At 37.9% G+C, this 22358-nt stretch overlaps 1 protein-coding gene across 11 annotated transcripts in view; it reads left to right on the top strand.

The window, feature by feature from the left end:
- ADGRV1 (adhesion G protein-coupled receptor V1) overlaps positions 1–20175 on the top strand; it is a 282393-nt gene extending 262218 nt beyond the window's left edge. For 10 of the 11 annotated variants that reach the window (XM_077172043.1, XM_077172048.1, XM_077172047.1 and 7 more), the window contains 3 exons: positions 9896–10087; positions 11815–11992; positions 19719–20175. In XM_077172043.1, the coding sequence (XP_077028158.1) occupies positions 9896–10087; positions 11815–11992; positions 19719–19837 (489 nt within the window). In that variant the 3' untranslated portion in view covers positions 19838–20175. Of the gene's footprint in view, positions 1–9895; positions 10088–11814; positions 11993–19718 lie in introns of those variants that run through there. The other variant, XR_013180133.1, reaches the window with a different exon arrangement.
- Positions 20176–22358: the final 2183 nt, after the last annotated feature.

Here is a 22358-nt window from a genome sequence, read left to right on the forward strand (position 1 = left end):
GTTCAACAAAGCAAAGTGCAAGGTCCTACACTTGGGTCGTGGCAATCCCAAACACACCTATGGGTTGGGCAGAGAAGCGAGTGAGAGCAGCCCTGAGGAGAAAGACTTGGTGGTGATGGTTGATGAAAAGTTCAACATGAGCTGGCAGTGTGAGCTCACAGCCCAGCGAGCCAAACGTGTTCTGGGCTGGATCCAAAGGAGTGTGGGCAGCAGGAGGAAGGAGGTGATTCTACCCCTCTGCTCTGCTCTTGTGGGACCCCACCTGGAGTGCTGTGTACAGTTCTGGTGTCCCAACAGAAGGAAGATGTGGAACTGTTGGAGCAAGTCCAGAGGAGGGCCAAGAAGTTGATAAGAGGACTGGAGCATCTCTCCTAAGAAGACAGGTTGAGAAAGTTAGGGCTGTTCAGCCTGGAAAAGAGAAGGTTGTATAGAGACCTCCTAGCAACCTTCCAGTAACTGAGGAGGGCCTACTGGAAAGCTGGAGTGGGACTCTTTATTAGGAACTGTAGTGATAGGAGAAGAATAATGGGTACAAACTGAAAGAGGGAAAATTTAGGTTACATATGAGGAAGAAATTTTTCTCTGTGAGGATGGTGAGGTACAGGAAACAGGTTGCCCAGGGAGATTGTGGGTGACCCTGGTACTGTTCAGGGCCAGTTTGGATAAGTCCTTGGGCAATCTGGTCTAATGGGAGGTGTCCATGGCAGCTGGGGTCAGGACTAGATGTTCTTTAAGACATATTCCAAACCCTTAGCATTGTATGATTCTGTGATCAAATCCCTATTTAGTAATGAGTCTGTTTTTTATTTTACTTTGAGTACCACTCCCTGTGAAAAGAGATCTGAAGTGCTCTCTTGAGGTACTTTTTATTCTCTCCTTGCACAGACTGGGGGCTTATTATCTCAGGCCAAAAAGTGAGTTATCTCCATGACAGAGCCAAATTGTACCTCTGCCTTCTCTTGTTCACCTAGTTGTCAGATATGGAAGGACATATAGTCTTTGTCCTCATTTTTGCCCACATTTCCCTTTTCTTGAGGAGCTTACCTAACCAACACAGTTTTATCTTCCTGCTTTATAAAGCTTGTCTTCTGCCATTGCTGAATCTGTGGAAAGGTAGTAAGTATCTATAGGATTTTTTCACTAAAATCAAGGGAAGTAGGGAGTATAAATTGCTGACAGTTCCCATGAATGTCACTTAACGCAAAGCCTGCTATCCAAGAACTGTAGTAATGAGAAAGTCAGTTGTCTGGCAAAATTGCTTCTTGAAATAACTTACACGTCTGTTATTCTGGTTGTAAAAACAATAAAAAATTAATTTTAAGATATTTGCTGGGGTCAGTTTTAACTAATGGATGTTTGAACGTGGTGAGACCTTGTTTGGTTCCCTACAGCCTTGCATGTCTGTGGCTCTTTAACTGGCTGCAGAATCACTGAAGTGTTTTCCAAATGGTCAGAGAATGCTGGAGTACCCAAACACTTATTCCCATCAGTCTTGCCCTAAAACACTCAAGCAGAAGATATGACAAATAATTACACCAGTTATCTACAACCCTTCAGTTCCATCCAAGACGGAATTTTTTTTAAGGATTCTTGCATTTATGGCTTCTGAAGTTGCAGAGTTCTTGGTATACAGTTTTTTATGGCACTGCACTGAAATACTCCTAAATAGACAGTTTATCCAATTTGTCAGTCAGAGTAACAAGAATCAAAGAGACAATGGTAGGCATAAGAGAGATTACAACACTGAAAAATTCCTTAAAGGAGAAAAATGTTGTTATAACAATAACTTCTAGCTTAACTCTTTGACATTTTCTCTAATGCCATAAACACAAAGTTAGCCTCTGTCTTTGACTCTTCCAGTCACGAAAAGCCTACTTTCTATTCCCTGTTTCTATTATCTCTGTGTATCAGTCATTAATACACATAAAGATAAATTACTCCTTTAACAAAAAATAACAATAAAAATAATAATGTGTTGCAGGAATAGAGGAATAGTTCTTTTTTTGGCTGTGCACTGTGATGCTAGTATGTTTGGTCTTTGAATGTAGTTTTTGCAATTGCTAGCTTCTTGTTTTAGTTTTCAACTTGCTTTCAGATATAACTAGAGAATCAACTGTTCTGAGACTGTTAGAGAATCTCTTGAACTAGGACCAGATGTTGAAAAGGCTTTTTTCATCCAACTTTTCTTTGGGAAAGAAATAAAAGCAGTAGTAGGCTTGGATTGGAAGGTATGGTCTAAAATGTGGGTTTGGTCATAAATGTTTACCATGGAAAGCAAGTATGAGAGTAAGTATTTGAAAAATTTTACTAAGTTTATATGAAAACTCATGACTTCTGATATTTCTAGGAGTTGAAAAATGTATGAGCATAACCTTACTGTGTTTGGTCTTCTGTTCTTTTTTGTTTTTGGTTCATCAGTGACAAATAGTTTGGTTTCGTTGGTATGTGATCTGGATACTTTTTGGTACCAGAGAGGTCCTCCTCATAGGATAAAGCACAAGAAGAACCTAATGCAAGGAGGACCTCAAAGGATGTTGTCTCCAGTTTCTGTTGCCTGTGCAGAAAAGAAAAATGAATAAAAGCAGAGGGGGAAAAAGTTCATAGGCTAAGAACAGGGGCAGAGATGGGGAGCAATGGGGTGCCAGTTTGCTTTGTCTGCTCTTGTTTGTTCTTAACCTTCTGCCACCATTTGTGGTTGCTGAGATTTGATAACTTTCACAGAGTCTTACTGGCTCTCTGTAGGGAGTGGCTGGAGCCAGAACTGTGGGGGAAATTGCAAGCTGCTTCTAAGTGCTGGCGCTCTCATGTTTTCCCTACACCTCTCCCAGGTTCCTGCCTTCGGTGTTCAACTCAGTCTTTCTTTCTCTGTTAAGCTTGAAATACCAAAATAGGGCTTTCTTTGTATTTCCAGGATGACTGCATTGGAAGGAAGGGACAGAATCTTATTCTATCTCAATCTACACAGTTTGCAAGTTTGGCTAACCATCTGTATTTTCAGTGCATTTTCAAGCTTAACATCCCTCTTTTAATGCTGAATCTGTGCTCTTGAAACAAATAACAACAACTGACCAAAAAAAGTCCCAAAATTGCAACCAAAAAACCCTAAAAAAAATGGAATAAAAACCCCTAAGACCTTTTCCACTATTTACAGTGCTGAAATGAGAGATAGAAATGGCAGTTGTGTTGGAGTAGTTACAAGTGTGCTGAGAGCTATGCAAAATATTTATAGTGAGTACTGAATATCCAAGCAAATCTGGTTTTTAAAGATGTGCCAAAGTGTGTGAACCTGTCAGGTAAGACTTAGCGAAGTTTAGCTTAAATCTGAGATGACTGCAGTTGCCAGAAAGGAATTTATGGCTTTGGCTTTGAGCAACAGTTGCAAGATTCAGCATGGTGTTGGCATAGCTGGCTCTGCATAAAGAGAAACTTGGCAGTGTATACTAAAGTTTCAGATGAGACATTAGTATTAGGAAAACTCGTTTGAAATGCTGAAAGCACATTTTTTTCATTATTACAGAATATACCTGTAACATGTTTATCTGTGGAATTAAAATTTTACCAAAACTGAAAGCACTCAAAATAAGTATATCTCAGTGCAGACCTGTAAATGCACTTTCAATTTAATGATAGATACGTGAATTATTACTTTTCTTCATTGCATTTTTTAAGATGGCTTCTTTTCCTATGTGTGTGTGTGTGGTGGCTGGTTCATACCTACTGACATGGTTTGGGTTTTGCAGTCCTAAACTACATTTATTTATCCTTGGTTACATTTATTATTGAGTTTTTGCTTTTGATGTTAATTTTTACGTCTTCAGCTGTAACTGACACAAGTCTTGTTGTACCGAGCAAAATGGAGCGTAAATGCCTCAGGAACCAAAGTGCAGATAAGCAGTAAATGTTCACAGTTGAAACTGTGATAAGATAAATTGCAGGATTGATAAGAGTTACAATGGTTCATCAAAACTGATGCTTAATGGCAAATAAACAGTTGATACACAGCAGGTCCAATGTCTACTTACTAAATGCAATCATCAGCTGACGGGGTTGCACTGCTACAGACAGTTTTACAACAATCACTTTGAATGCTAAGAAACAGAACCACATATAAACAAGGGGTCTTTCATTTATATTTCAAAGGTTATTATTTCTGAAGAGCCATGAGTGGGAGAGGTTAATTGATGGCTGCAGCTGTATCATATGACTAAGATGATACTTCTGTCTTAATAGCAACAATAAAAGATCTTCAATTTGCTTTCAAAATAAAATATGATTGAAGAAAATAATGGCAAAATAAAATGTACATTGAAGACTGCATAAAAAAATTCCATGCATGCAATTTATTATAATGACCTCTAAAAAAAGGAAGGAAAGGAAGCAGGAAAGGAAGGAAAGCTTTCCTTGCAGAAATAAATAATTATATGTTTTGTGTTTGCCACTTGGCTCACATTAATAATACTACTGCATGTATGAATATTCAGTTCCATAACTAATCAAAAAATATTAGGAAAGATGATATTATCAAATTTATATCATGCTTTGCACAATGGCACTGATTATGATTTCTTGAATATTATGCCTTTAATTTTGAGTAATTTCTTGCTTTGCAGAGACTAGCTTTTGAACTTAGTGAAATATGCAATTTATTTATATTAATCAGACTGATAATTTTCCCAAAAGAGGTAGGGACTTGTTATGTAAGTCAGAGTTAATCCACAGCAGTCTTTGACCAACCAGTAATGGAAAACAACATAAAGAACTTCCCATAAATTAATGAAAACCCTAAGGAAGTTCACAAGAAATCAACCAAGGCACTGAATAGCACACCACCAGAAGTGGCAGCAGCACCCCTGACCATTGACAGCCAACCAAGAAGAACAGTGTGATCACTAAATTAACAAGGAAAGGACTTCCTAGGACTGGTTGACAACAGTAAATTAGCACAGTCCAGACAGAGAATGAAATTAAATCTCACCTGATAAAATTAAAAATCTGAAGTAAGACTAACCAAAGCCTAAACTGTCATACAGTAGCGACAAAGAGCATCAAGAGCTGATCCAACTATGGACAATTCTTCTGTTGTCCAAGATACATTTGTGTTCTTTATTGGGGTGTTTTTACCACCTGGCATGAATAAAGGTGTAAGTGTAAAAATAATAGTGTATTTTTTAGACACTCTGTTTTAAGGATCAGAATGAGCCATTTCTGGTAACTGAAATTTTTGGTATGACCAAGAGGTCAGCTTTCTTCAGAAGCCTTGATTTTGCTTTAAGTATTCTCCTTTAGAAAAGCAACTTTTAGTGATACAGTCATGTGATGATAGTAAACAACCAAAATTTTCCAAATTAAATTAAATTTAAATTAAATTAGGTTTTTTTTTTAGTGCTGATATATACCCAGAAGCAGGTTGAGAAATGGCTAAAATGGAGTGATGAAATCACTTTTTGTTCACAAAAGTCTTAAGATACTTTAGTTTTATATGTAGAAATACCATTCCTCTAAAACAGATGATCATATCTGAATTAACTTCTCTGTTGCAAACAGGTGTTATCTGGGTAGGGTATCTCAGACACGGTTAAAATACTTGTGGGAGATATATGCTATATATTAGCTTCAAAAATAAGTCTAATAACTTGGTGTGTTTGTGTTTATCAGAACAATAACAAAATCATGTGATGCAGTAAGCATCTTGGTTTTCTCTCTGTATGTAAAAAGGAGATGATGAAAAGATATGTTGATTGCCTACAATCTCTTTTATCCTTACTAATTATTAGTAACAGAGTTAGCTCAGTTTTCTAATTTAGATGTACTGTAGTGTCATATCAGTAGGTTGGACATACAGAGTTAGAGACCAGAGACAAACTCTGAGTCTTCAGTGTGCAGTGAAGGTTTCCTGTGGATCAGTCCTCCAGTCCTCTATGGCATCTCATGAAGTGTAAATTGTATGAATGTATTCTGTCCTTAATTATCTAGTTTCCTGCAGCTGCTCCTCAAAATAAGTAAATCAATCTGTTGTATAGGAAAACTCACTTCACACAAATGCATGAACAAAACCCTCTCATCAATTATATTGTGCACATATATACCAGAAAAAACTCCCTTCTTCTTCTTCTATGGAGTAATCTCCACAGTCTTTTTGGGCAGGTTGCTCCAGTGCTTAGTTACCCCTACATTAAATATATTTTCTTCATATCCAGTTGGAACCTTCCCCATTTCAACTTAAGACCACTCTCTCTCCCTCTGTCACTTCCCACTACCTTCTCCATGACTGTCTCTTGTAAGGTGAACTGCAGGCATAACCTAGAGCAGCACTGAGGCTGCTCCCACCTCACTGAACAAAAATATCCCATCAAATTTTCCCATGTGAGCTTTCTTTCAGACAGTTGTACCTGTGTTTATATGGATATATTTTTCCCTGACATAACACTACAAGAGAGTTTATGAGCCAGACCAGCTTGCTGAGATGAAATGAATAAGAGCTTAATTGTCTTCCATGAGCCAATATCAGTAAAATAACCAGCAGTCTTTGCAGACAGTCTCTTGCAGGTTTTTTTTTCATATAAGCAGCATGTTTGAGAACTATAAGTTGCCTGTTTGTGCTCCCTCCCTTGAATGGTCTAGTTGTCTGCTTGGAGCATTTCCCACCTTTCTCCATAGGAAATACGTTACTACCACCTTTTTCTCTGATGTTTTACTGTGGCATTGTACTAACACTACTATCATAATTTAACCATAAATGAAATAGGGTTAAATGTTTTCTAAGTAGTCCTGGGGGCCCAATGCACAGAATTTATGTAGAATTACTATTTAATCCTCTGGAGTCCTAGTTCTTTAGCTTAGTTGTTCAGTGTGCTTCCATAGGGCCCCAGTCAAACTCTTAGATTATTAGTCGGTCATTGTAATCTGGGACCCAAGAGATTTTCCTGGCACCCTGGCACATGCTTATGAGTTGAGGAGTATGGCTCCCAATATATATGCAACAGCAGAGGTTGCTGGTACTGGGCTGAGATTTTGGGGGTTGGGTTTAGGTTAGGTTTTTTTGATGAAAACTTCTAATAAAAAAATAATATTTCCCATACATTTAACAGAAATATTATTGCCTGTGTTAATTAATATCCACACCTTAAGCAACCTCTTTTCAATCCTTATGGAGGGTGTAGGTTCCCAGCAGGCCTGTCAGCAGAAATTAACTATTGTCTTCATTTCATTCTTAGTCCAGGCACCAAGGACAAGGTTTGTGAGTCTCTGAAAAAGTACAGTAGTTCCAAGCTGGTAGTACAGTAGTTCCAAGTTGTTTATATGAAAACACAGAAAACATATATTACAATGCCAAAAACCTTATTTTCCTAGCAATTTATGACTGTTTTTACAGTGTTAAAGGTTGAAGTGAACAGAAACATGAGTCACAAGAATAATGAAAGATCATTCAATTCTCAGACTGGTGCTTTTGAAAAAACCCACTGAAACTGTGAAAGCTGTGGTTGCACTGACAACAACCTAAGTATCTGCACGCTGTCCATGCTCTTTCAGAGTAAACACCTTGGTAGCTGCTGGCTTGAAAAGAAACAGAAATTCATACTGCATGATATCATATGTGGTCTTTGGAACTCAATGCAACCTGGGCAGGACCTTTGACTTGTTTTAGCTTCCTAACCACCTTCCTGGGGATTTTTAACAGGGACACAGGACTGTCAGAATATGACCACAAAACCGTTTTGGTGCTTCAAACAAAACTACAGTGATGGTACAAAGAAATTCACATCTACAGAGCATTAACTTCTTGAGATTCTAGATTTGGAGGGGAATATAGGGGAAAGAAAGATCCATCCTTTGTCCAGCCAAGGAATTCTCTTTCCAGCAAGAATTCCTGTCTAAATGTATTGCCTGCTTAGGAATATTGGGTTTCATTAGGTATGAGCTTCTGTTGGTAAGACATTGCTCTGACAACTTGCAAGAGGGGAGAAGTAAAACACAGTTTTTGATTCTGCTATCTGTCTCAGCCTTTGACTTCTCCTGTTCTTAGGCATTAAAATAACCTCCCTGTGTCCATGTGATTATTATGGAAGGACCCAGAGGAGTTGTCTCATCATCAGAGAATTACATCAGGACACAGACCAAGTTAAGGAGATAATTGTGACACTTTATTCCATGAGTATTTGTTTTAGAAAATTGAGTGTCCACACTTGAAGCTACTTGAGGAGAGTGACTTGTCATGGACCTTGTATACCAATGCCTTGTGTCCCTGCAATTTCAAAAGACAGGGCTGTGTGACATTGTCAGCTAATGGGTTTTCTTGAAAAGTACAAAACTGCTTGAAATGTGTGTGCAGCTTTTGTGGCTAGGCATTCAGAGACTGAACTGCCAGAGGCTACTTTGAATTTTTTTTGTCACTGTAATCTGTTCTTCTTGGGGGTTTTATCCTTTTCATATCCATAACAACTTAAATTAAAATAAATCCATTTGCTGGCCCCATTATGTTTGAAGTATATCAAAGTCCTTGAACTTGTTTATAGAATGAAAGGATATTTTAGTTCCTTTTTACCATCTCAAACATGTTTACATCTATTTTATGGAATGTACTTATGTGTATCACAAAGAAATTTCCTCTCAGTGAAATGCTCTGAGTTGTCATGACAAATAAACAATAATCTGGAAAAGCAGGAACATGTTTTCTCAAAATAGTTTTTTAGTGGTTTTAGCACTTTTGTTTGGTAGCTTTCTGTTTAAAAAATCTCAGAAGCAGAGCTGTATGTTTTTATAGTAGCTGTGTGAGAGTATTTCCAGTGTTTAACCCTCTGAGACTGAAATCCTGTTGAATCCCATTAGCTTTTCTTATGTGTCACTTCAGACCAGATGATTCTGTCATATCATTTTCACAATAGAAATTATCAATCTATGTATCATGAAGTGCTGTTAAGTATTAGCAGTCTCTTCTTTTTTCAAGTATTTTCAAAATTCCTTTTGTTAGGAATTCACAAATATAATTAGATGAAACTCCTTACTATTTATAAACCCAGTTAGTACTTCCATGCCAGTGGATACCTTTAAAATGAATTGTTCTGCTTAGTACAATTGGCTTCAGGGTTCTTGAGAACAATGGGAATAAAAAAACCCATTGCAAATGTAATTGTATTGCAGCAATTGGTAAGAATGCAGAAGACTTCTTTCTGTACTATTTTGGTAACCGCTTCTTTAGTAATTATTTAACAGGTTGATTTATCAGTTGGAGTGGATTATTTTCTCTCAGTATTAGTGCAACTTAAAAATTAAAGCAAGTCAGATTTATTATTGAGAAATTCAGTTACTGGATTTCTTTATAAACACAAGACATCGTTGTATTATTTGTCTTGGCTCAAACTAAAGGTCAAAATTAGCAAGTTTTAAACAAGAACTGCAGAAGCATACAGCACAGCCTTTGTTGTAATCAAAAATGAAAATCAGTGCTGAATTAGTGCATATCACAGAACATCTAATTTGTAGTTATGGTATCTGTGACAGCAGCAGTGCAGTTTGCATGGGGTAAAGATTACAAAAAGCTAGCAGGTCAGTAAGAAAATGAAGAATTGTGGCTAAGGAACAGCAGTCAAATACTATTATAAGGGAGGCCTTTAACCTCATTTTCACTGTTATGATAACTGTGAAACTCAAGTTGGTTTTGTTAGTTTTGGGGTCGTGGCTTTCCTTTGCAATTCTGTAGGTTCAGCTAAATAATAATTTTAAAATACCTGTGTGTGTGTGTGTGTGATTGTGTGTTTTTAGCTGAAGAACTCAGGATTTGAACTTACTTGTAACTTTTAGATCTCTGATGGAAAGCATCCATTAGTTTGCACAGAAAGCTCTGAACCAAGCTATCTGCATTTCACAGCCTGCTGTTCTCTTTCAATCTCTGTTTAAGGGTCTTTATGTCTTTGTGGTGTATTTTATCCTGCACAACCAACTTTGCTGTCCTGTGAAAGCAAGTTACACTGTTGACATCAATGGGCATACAACTCCAGGATCAGCATTTTTCATACATGGCAGTGGTCTGCCAGCTGCAGGAGGAGAGATCAGCAAGTCCACGCAGAACCTCATCAGTGCCATGGAAGAGGTAAGAGTGCTCTGTAGTTCTCTGTAACCATTAACTTGTTTAGAGATTTCAGCATTAGTTCTGAACCATACATGGGAATAAGATGCTAAATGTTATAGGTTTGACAGGGGGGAGCTTTTTCTTTCATTTATTTTAATAACAAAAATAGGTATCTTTATCCATGTTATTCTTGGAACTTACTGTGCCCTAATAACATCCCATGTAGAGAATTTCTTCTTTCACACTTGAGTCTTCAGATTATTATGGAGGTTGATTAAAGTGTCAAAAGTAGGTCATGAGAAATCAAAATATCAGGTTAATTCTTTCAGCTTACTATAGGTTTTAGATGGGCTTTATGTAGTTAATTTCTCAGAGTTATGATGTTCAAAACTTCTGGAAATTGCAATAAAGTTAGAATAAAATTGGAATGGAATGGAATGGAATGGAATGGAATGGAATGGAATGGAGTGGAGTGGAGTGGAGTGGAATGGGGAAAGGAAGTGAATGGAAATGGGAAAAGGGAAAAGGGGGAAAAAAGGGAAAAGGGAAAAAAAAAGGGAAAAGGGAAGGCGTAGTGGGTTTACCCTGCCTGGATGCCAGGCACCAGCTAAAGTGGATGATATAGAGATGTATTTAGCAATATTAATTTATCTATTGCTAACAAAATCAGAGCAGCATAATGGAAAAAAAAAAAAACCAAAACCAAAACAATCTTAAAAACACCTTCCCCCCTTCAGCAAGCCTCCTTCTTTCCTAGGTCTAATTCCTCCCTCAGCAGCACAGGGAGACAAGGAATGTGGGTTATGGTCAGTTCATCATCCATAGCTTCTGCAGCTCCTCAGGGAGAGGAGCCCTTCCTGTACTTGAACATGGGGTCCCTTGCACAGAGGAGAGCTCTCCATGAACTTACCCAGTGGGAGTCCATCCCACAGACAAGAGTCCTCCCCAACTGCTGCAGCATGGGTCTTTCTTCCAAGGGGCGTAGTCCTTCATGAGCAGGCTCCAGCATGGTCTCTGAACACCTCCCACAGCCTCCTCTCAGGCACCCCCCTGCTCTGGCATGGGCCTCCTTCATGGGCTGTAGGGGCACAGCTGCTTCCTCATGTTCTGCACCACAGGCTGCAAGGGAATCCCAGCTCTTGTATCTAGAGCACCTTCTCCCTCTCCTTCTCCACTGACTCTGGTGTCTGCAGAATTGTTCCTCTCACAAATTCTCAGCCTGCTCTTCCCTGGCCACAGTTACATCTGCACAATAATCTTTTTTTTTTATACTGTTTCTTAAATATGTTATCACAGAGGCATTGCCACCATTTCTAATTGGCCCAGATGTGGCAGTGGATACATCTTTTGCTGCCAGGGGTTGTTCAACCAGGCATGGAAGAATCTTCCACTAGCTTCTCACAGAAGTCACCCCAGTAGGCTCCTCTGTAACCCTCCACACTACCAAAACTTGGCCATGAAAACTCAATACAGGAGGAAAGGAAAGGCAAGGGAAAGGGAGATACAGATAGATAGATCTAGATCTAGATATATTTATAGATAGATAGATAGATATAGATAGATGTAGATATAGATATATAGATACAATTTATTGAAAAGTTTTAAAAGGCATCCTGGTTCATTATAGAAGTGACAGAATATCTGGTTCCAAAATCTCTTGGTCATCAGTTCAGCTCTGGTCATAATTTCCACTTTCTGTAAAATAGTTTTGATGCTTACTGAATTTTGTGTCTTTTTAAACTCTGCAGGTGCCTGCAGACTGGGAGAGGGCATCCTTGCAGCCTGCTAGTCAAGCTAGTGCTGCCTTTAAGCAGAGTCCACAAAATGGTAATGTTTTCCACCCTTCTGGAGGATACAGTACCAGCTCATTAGTTGCTGATGAGGAATCACAGGAGTTTGATGACCTAATATTTGCTTTAAAGACTGGTGAGTGACTCTTCCCTTTGACCTTCAAAGTTTGCTGTATTGCTATGTTGTTATTTATCCTAATGGTGCCACCATTCCACGAGATACAGTTAATGAGGTATCTTAATATAATCTGATTTCCAGTGAAAATCTTAAAGATCAGTTATCATAGGAATGTCTGATAGGACAACCAAAGAGGCAAAGGAATCCTACCTGATAAGATGTGGCATACACTAACCAAAGCCCACCCAGTTAAAGTATAAGTGGACTTGCTTGGTTGCAGGAGGTCACCTAAATGATCTTTAGGGATACCTCTGAGCCTTGCAAGAGACAACAGCAAGATATTTGTGGGAGTAGCAGATTATATGACCTGGCACACACAATCAGAAGATTGTTCCCTTCAGTGAATCAAGAAAAGTTAAACTGGATGGGAGACTGGGAATTCTGATAATAAATAGGTATTTTTATTCAGTAAGATTATAACACTATATATCCTAAGCTGATTTACATTGCAGGAAATACCTCTAATTATGAGGCCCTCAAAATGTGAAGGACATGCACTGATTTCCACAGGAGGCCATGAAGGTGCTCAGAGGGCTGGAGAGCCTCTGCTATGAAGAAAGATTGAGAGAGTTGGGATTGTCAGCCTGGAGGAAAGGCGCTCAGGAGAGCTTTGAGTCCCTTCCAGTACCTAAAGGGGCTACAAGAGAGCTGGAGGGGGACTTTTGACGGGGGCATAGTGTGACAGGATGAGGAAGAATGGCTTTGAACTGAAAGAGGGCCTGTTTAGATTAGGTATTAGGGAGAAATTCTTCCCTGTGAGGGTGGGGAGGCTCTGGCACAGGTTACCCAGAGAAACTAGGGCTGCCCCATCCCTGGAAGTGTTCAAGGCCAGGTTTAATAGGACTCCGAGCAACCTGATCTAGTGGAAGGTATTCCTGCCCATGGCAGGGGGTTGGAAAGAGATGGTCTTTATGGTCCCTTCCAACCCAAATCATTCTGTTTTGTGAAAATCTGTTTGATACTTATTAATTTTTCTAAATATTTTGCAGACTAGTTCAACTAGCAGAAAACAGCAGTCTTTTTTTTTTTTTCAAGACTTTCAAAGCTAGGTGCAGAAGTTACAGTTGAAAACCTTTTTTTTTTACATATGTAAGAAGGTAGCTTTTACTTTTTGACTTCTTGAACACTAAGAAGGAAATTCATAGATAGTTAATAAGACATGAAACTATCTACATCTAACACTCCTATTAATACACAATGTTTAGTACTTAAGTAAATCAGTTGGCATTACTAAACTGTAGAAGACTGAGTCTTAAGGCAGGAAGAACAATCAAGGCAAAAGCCATGGCTGAAATATGATACAATTCAACACATATTCAGCACTTAGTTACTTTTTCCTGTCTTCAAGCTCCATCCCTAATTAACTTGTTTTAAGTTCTTTTAGAAAGTAGGTCTAAAACCAACTTTTGATTTTCTTGCCTAAATTCTATTATTGTCTTCTTTATTAAAATTTTATCATAATTTTTTATGAGTGTTTCATATTAATATGCTTTGAGATAGTGACTTCAGGCCATTGTTGGAGAAAAATGTTTTGTTTACATTAATGATTCAAGTAGTGCCAGACAATTTTACACCAATGCGTATTCATGTGCCCACATGGTGTCCCCAACAGTGTTACAATAGTAAAAATCCCCATGATTTCTAAGCCAAACCAGCTGTCCCGTCTGGTTTCAGCCTCACATTTGGACAAGATGACCTGAAAAGGTGTTGTGGAAGGTTAGAGCATCTTTGACCAGCAAAGTAAATGTTTATCAGCTATTGTCTCAGACACAACCTTTAGCTCAGTATATATTTTTTTCTTAAACAACGAACAAACAAACAAAAACAAAACCCAAAAAACCCCACCAAAAAAAAACCAAAAAACCAACAAGCTTTTCTGTAACTAAAAATCTTTTTTATTATTTTCATCCTGACATGTTCTCCAGTTCATGGCCAAAGAGAGGGAGGCAAGGAATCACATGGAAATAATAAAAAAGGAGATGAGGTGGTGGAAAGCTGGAATTTTTTTCTCTGTTTGGCAATATGGACCTATGCTGCTAAAGTATTCACTGTGCTGTTGTCTAACAGGAGTTTTATGATAATAGTTAAGCTAGCAGGCACTGAAATGAGCTCATCTCCAAGTCTCTCTGCACCACATTTCTTCCTCTCTTTTGTCATTGCTTGTGCTCACATGAAACCACAAGAAGTCAAGTTAGATTTCTCTTTTTCTTCTTCTTTCCACTCCCTTCTCTCTCCCACCCTACATGAGTTAGTCTGAGGCCCTTTGAGCACCAGTCCTTCCTCCAAGAAAGTGGTCATTGGCAATTGGAAAACAAGGACCTCTTCTCTAAATAGGCAAAAGTGTAAAGGCAGCTAAGATGCCTTTTTGCTGAACTGCTCTTACCTGTAATTTGCTGTGTGAGGAGCTTCTCAAACCCTTTTTATTTCAGAAGGCTGAGAATCCTTCATTCTGGAATAGCAGGGAGAAGGTGCTTTTCCCCCCACATTAGCTAGTTTTATCACTGCTTAACTGGGGAGTGTTTCTTTTGGAGGAAGATTAAAAATGCTATTGTTTGAACTTTACCTTTGATAAACTGAACCAGAACCTTCCATTATCTGTGTTCCCTAAAACTGTCAATCTATACTAAAACTTACCTACAGTAGTGCTATAGTGCTCCCACTCTGAGGACTGGCTGAGGATCAGGGCTGATTAGCAGAGGAATATGTAAAAATGTTTTTATGCCCCATTATGCTTCATCTTTTCTTTCTGTTCATGTAGTTCTGAACTGTCTGAAGGTAACTTTAACTTATGGTCGCAGGGAATAATTTTGTGGCCACAAGGTTTAACCTGGATCATTTGGAATGAGTATAATAATTTTAGCAAAGCTAAATTTCATTCCTGCTTTTCTGCCATTCTAAGCTGTTGAAATGAAGACAGATTTAAAAAAAAATCAACCAATCCTCCACAGAAAAACTTTGTTTTTAACTTGTCACTGTTTAGTAATTTGCAGTGTGCAGTGCAGCCCCATAAATAGTTGTGCTGGCACACTCAGCCTTGTTGCTAAAGGAATGTGTCACAGAACTGTGCACTTAACCCTTGGTTCCACAGTTATTAATGCTGGGCCTAATTACACATTAACCTGAAATACAGGCTGGGTCAGATGGAGACATACAACTAACTGCAGTTCTAGCAAATCAGGTGGATAGCAGTGTGCTGTTTCTTAGCCCTCTGTTATGCTAGCTTTGTACAAGGATCACATAGTGATAGGGTTTTTCTGTTTTGTGTGAGAAATCCAGTGGGCTAATTATATCATGCAGCCATTGTATTTGGACGCCTTACCAAATAATTCCTTCTTTCTATCAAATATGCTCATGTCCATACAGAAATACACAGTTGGGATTCACCCTGCTCACTACATCATGCTGTTTCTTTTATTTTGGAGGTCTTTTGGAAGACAGGCCAGCTCCAAGGTGGCTTATGTGAAGGAAATAATAAAACAATTATGGTAGGAAAAATAATTTAGGGGCATGTCCTGCTCATTGACATGTGCTAAAAGCTTTTTTTAATGTTTATTAATTTGTACTTATTCTTTTTATTGTATTTCATTTATGGCTCTCATAATGATTCAAACAGCTTCTATTGAGAAAGTTAGTTATTTATGAATTAGGTTTTGTTGATTTCACTAATACCTTTAAAAATCTGCAATTTTGGACGTGATTTCATTTCCCCTCTGATTTCTTGTGCAAGGTTTATATTGATAGTCAATTTAGTAAGACCTTTGCCTTCAGATTGCAACAGAGTCATATGTTATTGTAATTGAGGATAAAGCCCAATATACCAGAATTCCCTGAGGACTTGTACTCTGGTAGAGAAGCATTAAAGCATGAATAAATGCATGATAGCTTTACTGATTTCTGAACTTCCATCTATGTCTTACAAATACTCTTATCCTCTCCCTTTCTGTGATGCACAAAACCAAAACAACTCAGTCCTTTGGATGAAATGTGAAACCAAAACACAGCAAAGCCTTTGAGAGAGGCCCGAACTCCTCCAGAGGTGATGGGTGACCCACCATAGTAGTATCCAGATACATATTAAGCAGAACACTGCTACATTCATACCTCAGTGTTTTTTAAATCTTAATAGAGGCAATTGTGATAAGTATTATAGAAATATTCCAGTATTTCTTTAATATGATGCAGATATTCTAACGATTCCCTGATATGGAAAATACTTGGAAAAATCTACTAAGTTAAAAACCCCACACAAATACAGCTGTTACAATAACAATGTTTTATAAAATGGTTCATGATTTTCAATCTGATACAGCTAGGGTTCCAAAGTCAGCATTTTATATACCTTGGTGACCCCACTGAAGGTGCCTGGTTTAAGAATAAAGCATCTCATGTGGCCATCCTGAACCTGAGGAAACATTTGAAATTTCAATTCTGAAAGGTATTCAGGGCAGCATCCTCGAGACTCTCTATTACAGGGCATATAGAGTGTAGGTGGCAAAGTTCCTGCTTTATCAATCTGCATCTCTATTTTGAAGGGCTCACTTCAAAGAAAAAAATAAAGGAAAGAAAGATAGATAGATTGCATATTCATTCAGTTTCTCATCTGTGATTGTCACACATATGTTATGTGACGGCTATTGAATGTGACTTTGCAATACCCAGTAAGCATTTTTAGTTCAATCTGAACTTTTTTTATAGAAGCTGGATGTCTGTTGGCGTCATTTCTGTGAAGTTAAAACCCTGAAAGAAGAATTAAATTTGGTTTGTGTAGCTTATTCATATATATCCCACACATATAATAAAATTATGATTGATTAAGCAAGATATAAGTGCTTGAGAGATAAAAAGTTTTCCCAGTGATATGAATACAGTACTTACAATACAAGCTCTTTCCCTTAAAATGTTTTAGTGAAAGTCTTAGGTATCTCTAGGCAAGCTGATGTTAGCAGCTGTTGTTTCAGGGCACATAGGGATGCACTAATACAGCCCTTCACCAGCAGATGTCAGTGGAGGAACCTCTCTGGGTTTGAAGTCTGAGCTGAGACTTTTCAGTTTACAACTAGTCCTTGCATATGCAAAGAAAAGAAAGGAAGGCTTCATTTTCTTGCTTATTTTTCTTCACAAACTGGGGAAAAGTATTACTCCCTGCTACGTACCTACCATACAACTCTAGGATCTCTAGAAGAGTGCATGTTTTTTGGAATCTGATTGAGTTTAAATTCCACTCTAATCTGAGAACACAATGGACCAATGAACTCTGTGAAACTCAATTGTGTAAACAGTCATACCCTTTCCGGCCTGCCGACTGTTTGGTAAGCTGGTATCCTGGTTACATTTCAGTTCTTATTCCTAAAAAGGATCAACTCTAACACAGTTTGTCTTTGCAGCATCAGCAGAGCAAGGCCCTTGTAAACCTAAAGTACCCAGTTTCAGTCTCTGACTTACCAAGTTCCTGATAAGAACCTATGTAACAAAAAAGATCTTCTCTGACTTTGCACAGAGCATGGACAAAACTTGCACATATATGACATTTAAGAATATACATACTATAATATCATTAGACCAATACCTGATCTTTTTAGTGCCCAGCAAAAGATTCTAAAGGAAACCCTGTGCTAAGTTGCCACGTTACCAGTATAGCTATTGGTAAGACAAATATCATTCTAACACCAACACTCAGTGTTCACCTTCCATAAGAAGTATTGTGTTCTTTCTTCATTTGAAGTATTTTATTTACTTCATGGTTCTTACTTGATCATCCATCCCCATGTGGTAAATACAGCAGTCTGATTCATCTTACCTATTACAGTCAGGTTTCCTTTCTAAAATAATCAAACAATCAAAATAACTCGTTTAAACAATTGCTGTTTTTTCCAGGATCTTCAAGCACCTTTTGGATATTAGGATCTGGCTCGATTAAAGGGTTGAATGTGCATACAAATTTAAATCACTTCAATACATTTATAAACAAGTATTTTAATAATTCAGATCCTAATCTTGACTTTTTCATTGTATCTCTGTATCTTGATGGATTTTTTCTCCTGTCATACTCTGGCAGTAGTTGTTTTCTCAAGAGCTTGGGTCATGCCAACCTAAGGACTCAGTAGTGTCAGTGAACGCATGTTCCCTCCATGACCCAAACACCAAAACCAGGTGTAAGAAGGATCATGGTGCAACTGACCCACTTTACCCCTGGATCATGGAGTATGGATGCAAATTTGGCCCCTACCAGGACTTTGTCCAGACCTCTGTGGGAAAACTTGGCTAGTCCTACAGGACCTTCTGTGCAGGTTCTCTGGACCAAACGCTATTCAAAATTGCAGCCTGACTTCCCACAGCAAAGCAGCATCACACTGCTGCCTTTGCAGTACTTCTTGTCTGCTTTAGGGGTGGTGGTTGGAAGGGTGCTAAGAGAAAACTTTGTCAAAGTGGAATAACAGAGAGCATAGAAAAAGGTGAAGGAACTCAAAAAAATTAAACTACTCTTTTCTTTTGTCAAACAAACCAAAAACTGGAATGTCAGCTGAGATAGAAATAAGAGATGCAATGTATACCTTATAGAAACTCTGGAAAATATTTTTCAGTGTGAAATGCAAATCACTGCCTCTCCCAGCATACCCTATTCAGGGCTGTTTTGAGCCAGATGTCATTCCTTTGTAACTACCTTGAAATGCATGTAGTTACAGATCTGCTTCTGCCTAAAACAAATTATTTCCCCCATAATTTGTAAACGACATCACTGCAGGATCATACTTGAAAGTGATTTGTATCGATATCCTCATGCCTCATTATACTCATATGCAGTTCTCACAAATTTAAAGCCTAGACACCTTAAGCCATCAAAACTCATGTATTGTGTAGCATTTGTTCTTTAGCTCAAGGAGATGAGCTGAAAAATCACTGAAGTTTATAGTTTCAACAGATCTCTTGTGACAAAATGGTCTGAACAAATTTCGCATTTCATAAAAACTAGTGCAGGATTGTGAATCTTCACACTAATCTACTCAAATCTCCCCCACAATAAAAGCCCAAATGAAATCCCCATCAAACATTTAGGAAGCAGAAAGCTAGCAGAAGTCCTATGACAAAAGGATGGAGACTCCCAAGGTCTCTTCTACAGATATTTTGGAGGTTCCCTTGGACAAAATTCTAGTATTTACTTGTCTTCTGGCAGAAGTAAAACTTAATACAACAATTTATATCAAATGTGGGTTTAAAGAATATTTGGTCAGTGTATTTTTTTATGTTGAAATTACTGTCCTATTAAAACAGCTGAAATTATTGTTTAACTTGGAAATTAAATCATTAAAAACCAATCATTTATGAGGAAATCCTTGGAAATACCAGATGCTAACAGCCAGATCATTAACTCAGTCCAAGCCAGGCCTTGATTTATGCTTTTCTGATTTCAAGGCAACCTCTAAATATCTATTTTACCACATACTGGGACAAATAAAGTGAATGACAGTGAAAAAGCATATCTGGATGGTACAAAGCTATGTCAGCTAATGTTATAATCCATGAATTCAGAATGGTAGACTAGTATGAGGAAACTTGCCACGTGGTTGTGGGGTAGGGAAACATTTCAATAATCAGAATAAAACAGAGTAGGACAGAGTATCCCCATTTCTCTGTCAAAATTTCATTCTCACTGATTCTTATTTTTGGTTTTTTTTCTCTATTTCAGGTGCAGGTCTCAGTGTCAGTGATAACGAATCTTGTCATGGCAGCCAGGATGGTGGCAGCATGGCTAACTCCCAGATTGTAGAGCTTAGAAGAATACCCATAGCTGACACTCACCTCTAACTCCACAGCTTGCTTGGGATTTTCTTGTTGTTGTGGTTTTTTATTCAAGCCTTAGTATTTTTATATTTGTACTTCCTTTTGCACTAAAACACTATGAAACTGTAGTAGAATGTTGTTATCTTTACTGAATGTTTAACACGGAATGTTTGCTTGAGGTTTTGTATATCAGAAAAAAAATGTAGATTTTTTAGACTGTGTGAGCATCAATAGATACCATGGCAATTGGCCTAGATTTGTATCTTGTAAGTAGATGGTACATTTCATAAACTGTAGCTTTTTTTTAAAATTAACCTGTACATTAACACTGATTAATAAAGCAATAGAGTCTGTTTGATACACACCAGTCTGTTATTTCTCCTTACTGTTTATGAAGATGAAAGGCGATGTAGACGCCCTGTTGAATAGGAAAGTGTTCTAGTGACACAGTTTTTCTAAGTTTCCTAAGCTGTACTCTTCTCACTGTTTTTGTGAGTACCCAAATCTGTGAACAAATTTAAATAAACATGCAAGCTTTGAGCCAAAGAGCTTGAAATTTAAATTGTGACATGATAAATATGCAATGATCTGAAACACACAGAGGGAAGGGGAGATGAAGAACAAGAGTGAAACCACTGGCAGCTGTGTGCTCTTAAGTTCTTTACCTTGCTGGTTTCATAATATTAAGATCTCTCACTGTTCTGCGTCACAGTTCTGTAACAGCTAATATGACTGCACAACTTACAGTTATCACCAAGACAGACACCAACTTTAAGGTCTAATGCTGCAAAAGCCTTGACAGACACAGGAAACTATTTTTATTCAGGAAAGCTCTTAAACAAGAGCTTTTAAAGTATATGTTTGAATTGGGAAATAAGAATATGTCTGTGTATAACTAATATATGATCTGTGATATTGAGTCTAAAATTTCTGACTCACAGGAATTTTGTTGTCTCTTTACACTGGTCATGGTATAGAGGAAACAAAGCAAAGTCTTTTTGGTAGATGTCATAAGTTAATGTGAGTTAGAAGGTGGGAGTGGGGGACAGTAGATGAGCCTTTCCTTAGTGTGGGCAATGCACAGGGTGATCAGGAATACCCTGAGGAGAGGGGGCAGCTGTTAAAATTGAGTGCATTACATCACAATACATACATAGATGCATACAGATATATAAAGTGGGAAAATTTATACAAAAGTGAGCCATCAAAGCAAATTTTGTAATTCACTTTTTTGCCCAAAGTACACCTGATGAAAAGGGACTTTCTGATCACTTGAGTGAAATGCAAGTATCATTAAAGTATGTGAGCCTGGAGTTAACATTAGTTTTGGATATTTTGCAATATGGCACTTTTTTTGTTTTCCTCACAAGAGACCTGGCTCATTCTTCCTGAATAAACTTAGATGAAGTAAACCTTGTGCGTACTGATCCTTCTCATCTACCCACTGAAGGCTTAATGTGAAACCTGGCCCTACAGAACTATTGCAACACTTGCTCGTTGTGAGCAAGTCAGGACTGTAACAGATGTTTCATTACTTGAAGTACATGCTACTACATGCCATGAGAAAGCTTATAAAGAGGATGTTTGTTTGATTTGACTCATCACCATAAATGTTAATACTTTATGTCACTTCAACTTGTTGCACAACTGGCCTGCTTAGGGATTTACTGTAAATGCATCAGCATTTTCAGAGTAGATCTGTTGGATGGCTTCTGCTGCCAGCATTTTCTGAACTTTACATCTCTATGTGGTACTCACATGGTTTAAGGTCATGAGATGAATTTTGTAATTGTTCTAAAACCGATCTTATTTTACCAGAAAATGTTCTGTCTGTAGGAGAGTCAGTGATTTAATAAAACAAGTCTCTCTCAGCCCCTTTTTGCTGTTGTTTGGACAGGCAAAGATAGAGCCAGGAAGAGGGCAGCTGTTTGCTCTGAGTCAGGTGTACCCAGCAGCCACACCTGGGCAGGACCAGTACCTTACTCTTGGCATAACTCAGCCCAACCAGACTGAATGCCTCCTGCGGCTCCTTGATCTCAGGAATTATTTAAAATTTAATTGAGAGTGTAACCATTTCTTTGTTTCTATGAGGTGAAATAATCTGCAGCTCAGTATCTTTCAAACCAAGTATTACCACACAGCCTGCCATGCTGACTGACTCATACAAGCCTTTGCCTTGCCTCTCTGTAGGGAAAAACACTTGCTGCCTCTTCTGTTTTCTTATAAAAAAAAGATAATTTCTCCCCAGGAAGCTATTTTACGTGTTTTGGAATGTAGAAGGAGCTGTAGGTAATATTTACTATATTGAATATTAATAGTTAATATTATATTAAATAAAAGCATTTACTACAATATTTAATGGAATGCACCTATAATACAATTCTAATATTATTTAACAATATAAGATATTATGCTCTATGCAATACTATAATGTTATATAATTGTTCATAATTTATTATATCTCTTATATATTATACTGTTATAATTTAATATTATATAATAATACTTAATATATAACATTTTGCAGTTCACTGTGTGAAGGAGG

Source organism: Agelaius phoeniceus, chromosome Z (genome assembly GCF_051311805.1).
Source record: "Agelaius phoeniceus isolate bAgePho1 chromosome Z, bAgePho1.hap1, whole genome shotgun sequence".
Taxonomy (NCBI): Eukaryota; Metazoa; Chordata; class Aves; order Passeriformes; family Icteridae; genus Agelaius; species Agelaius phoeniceus.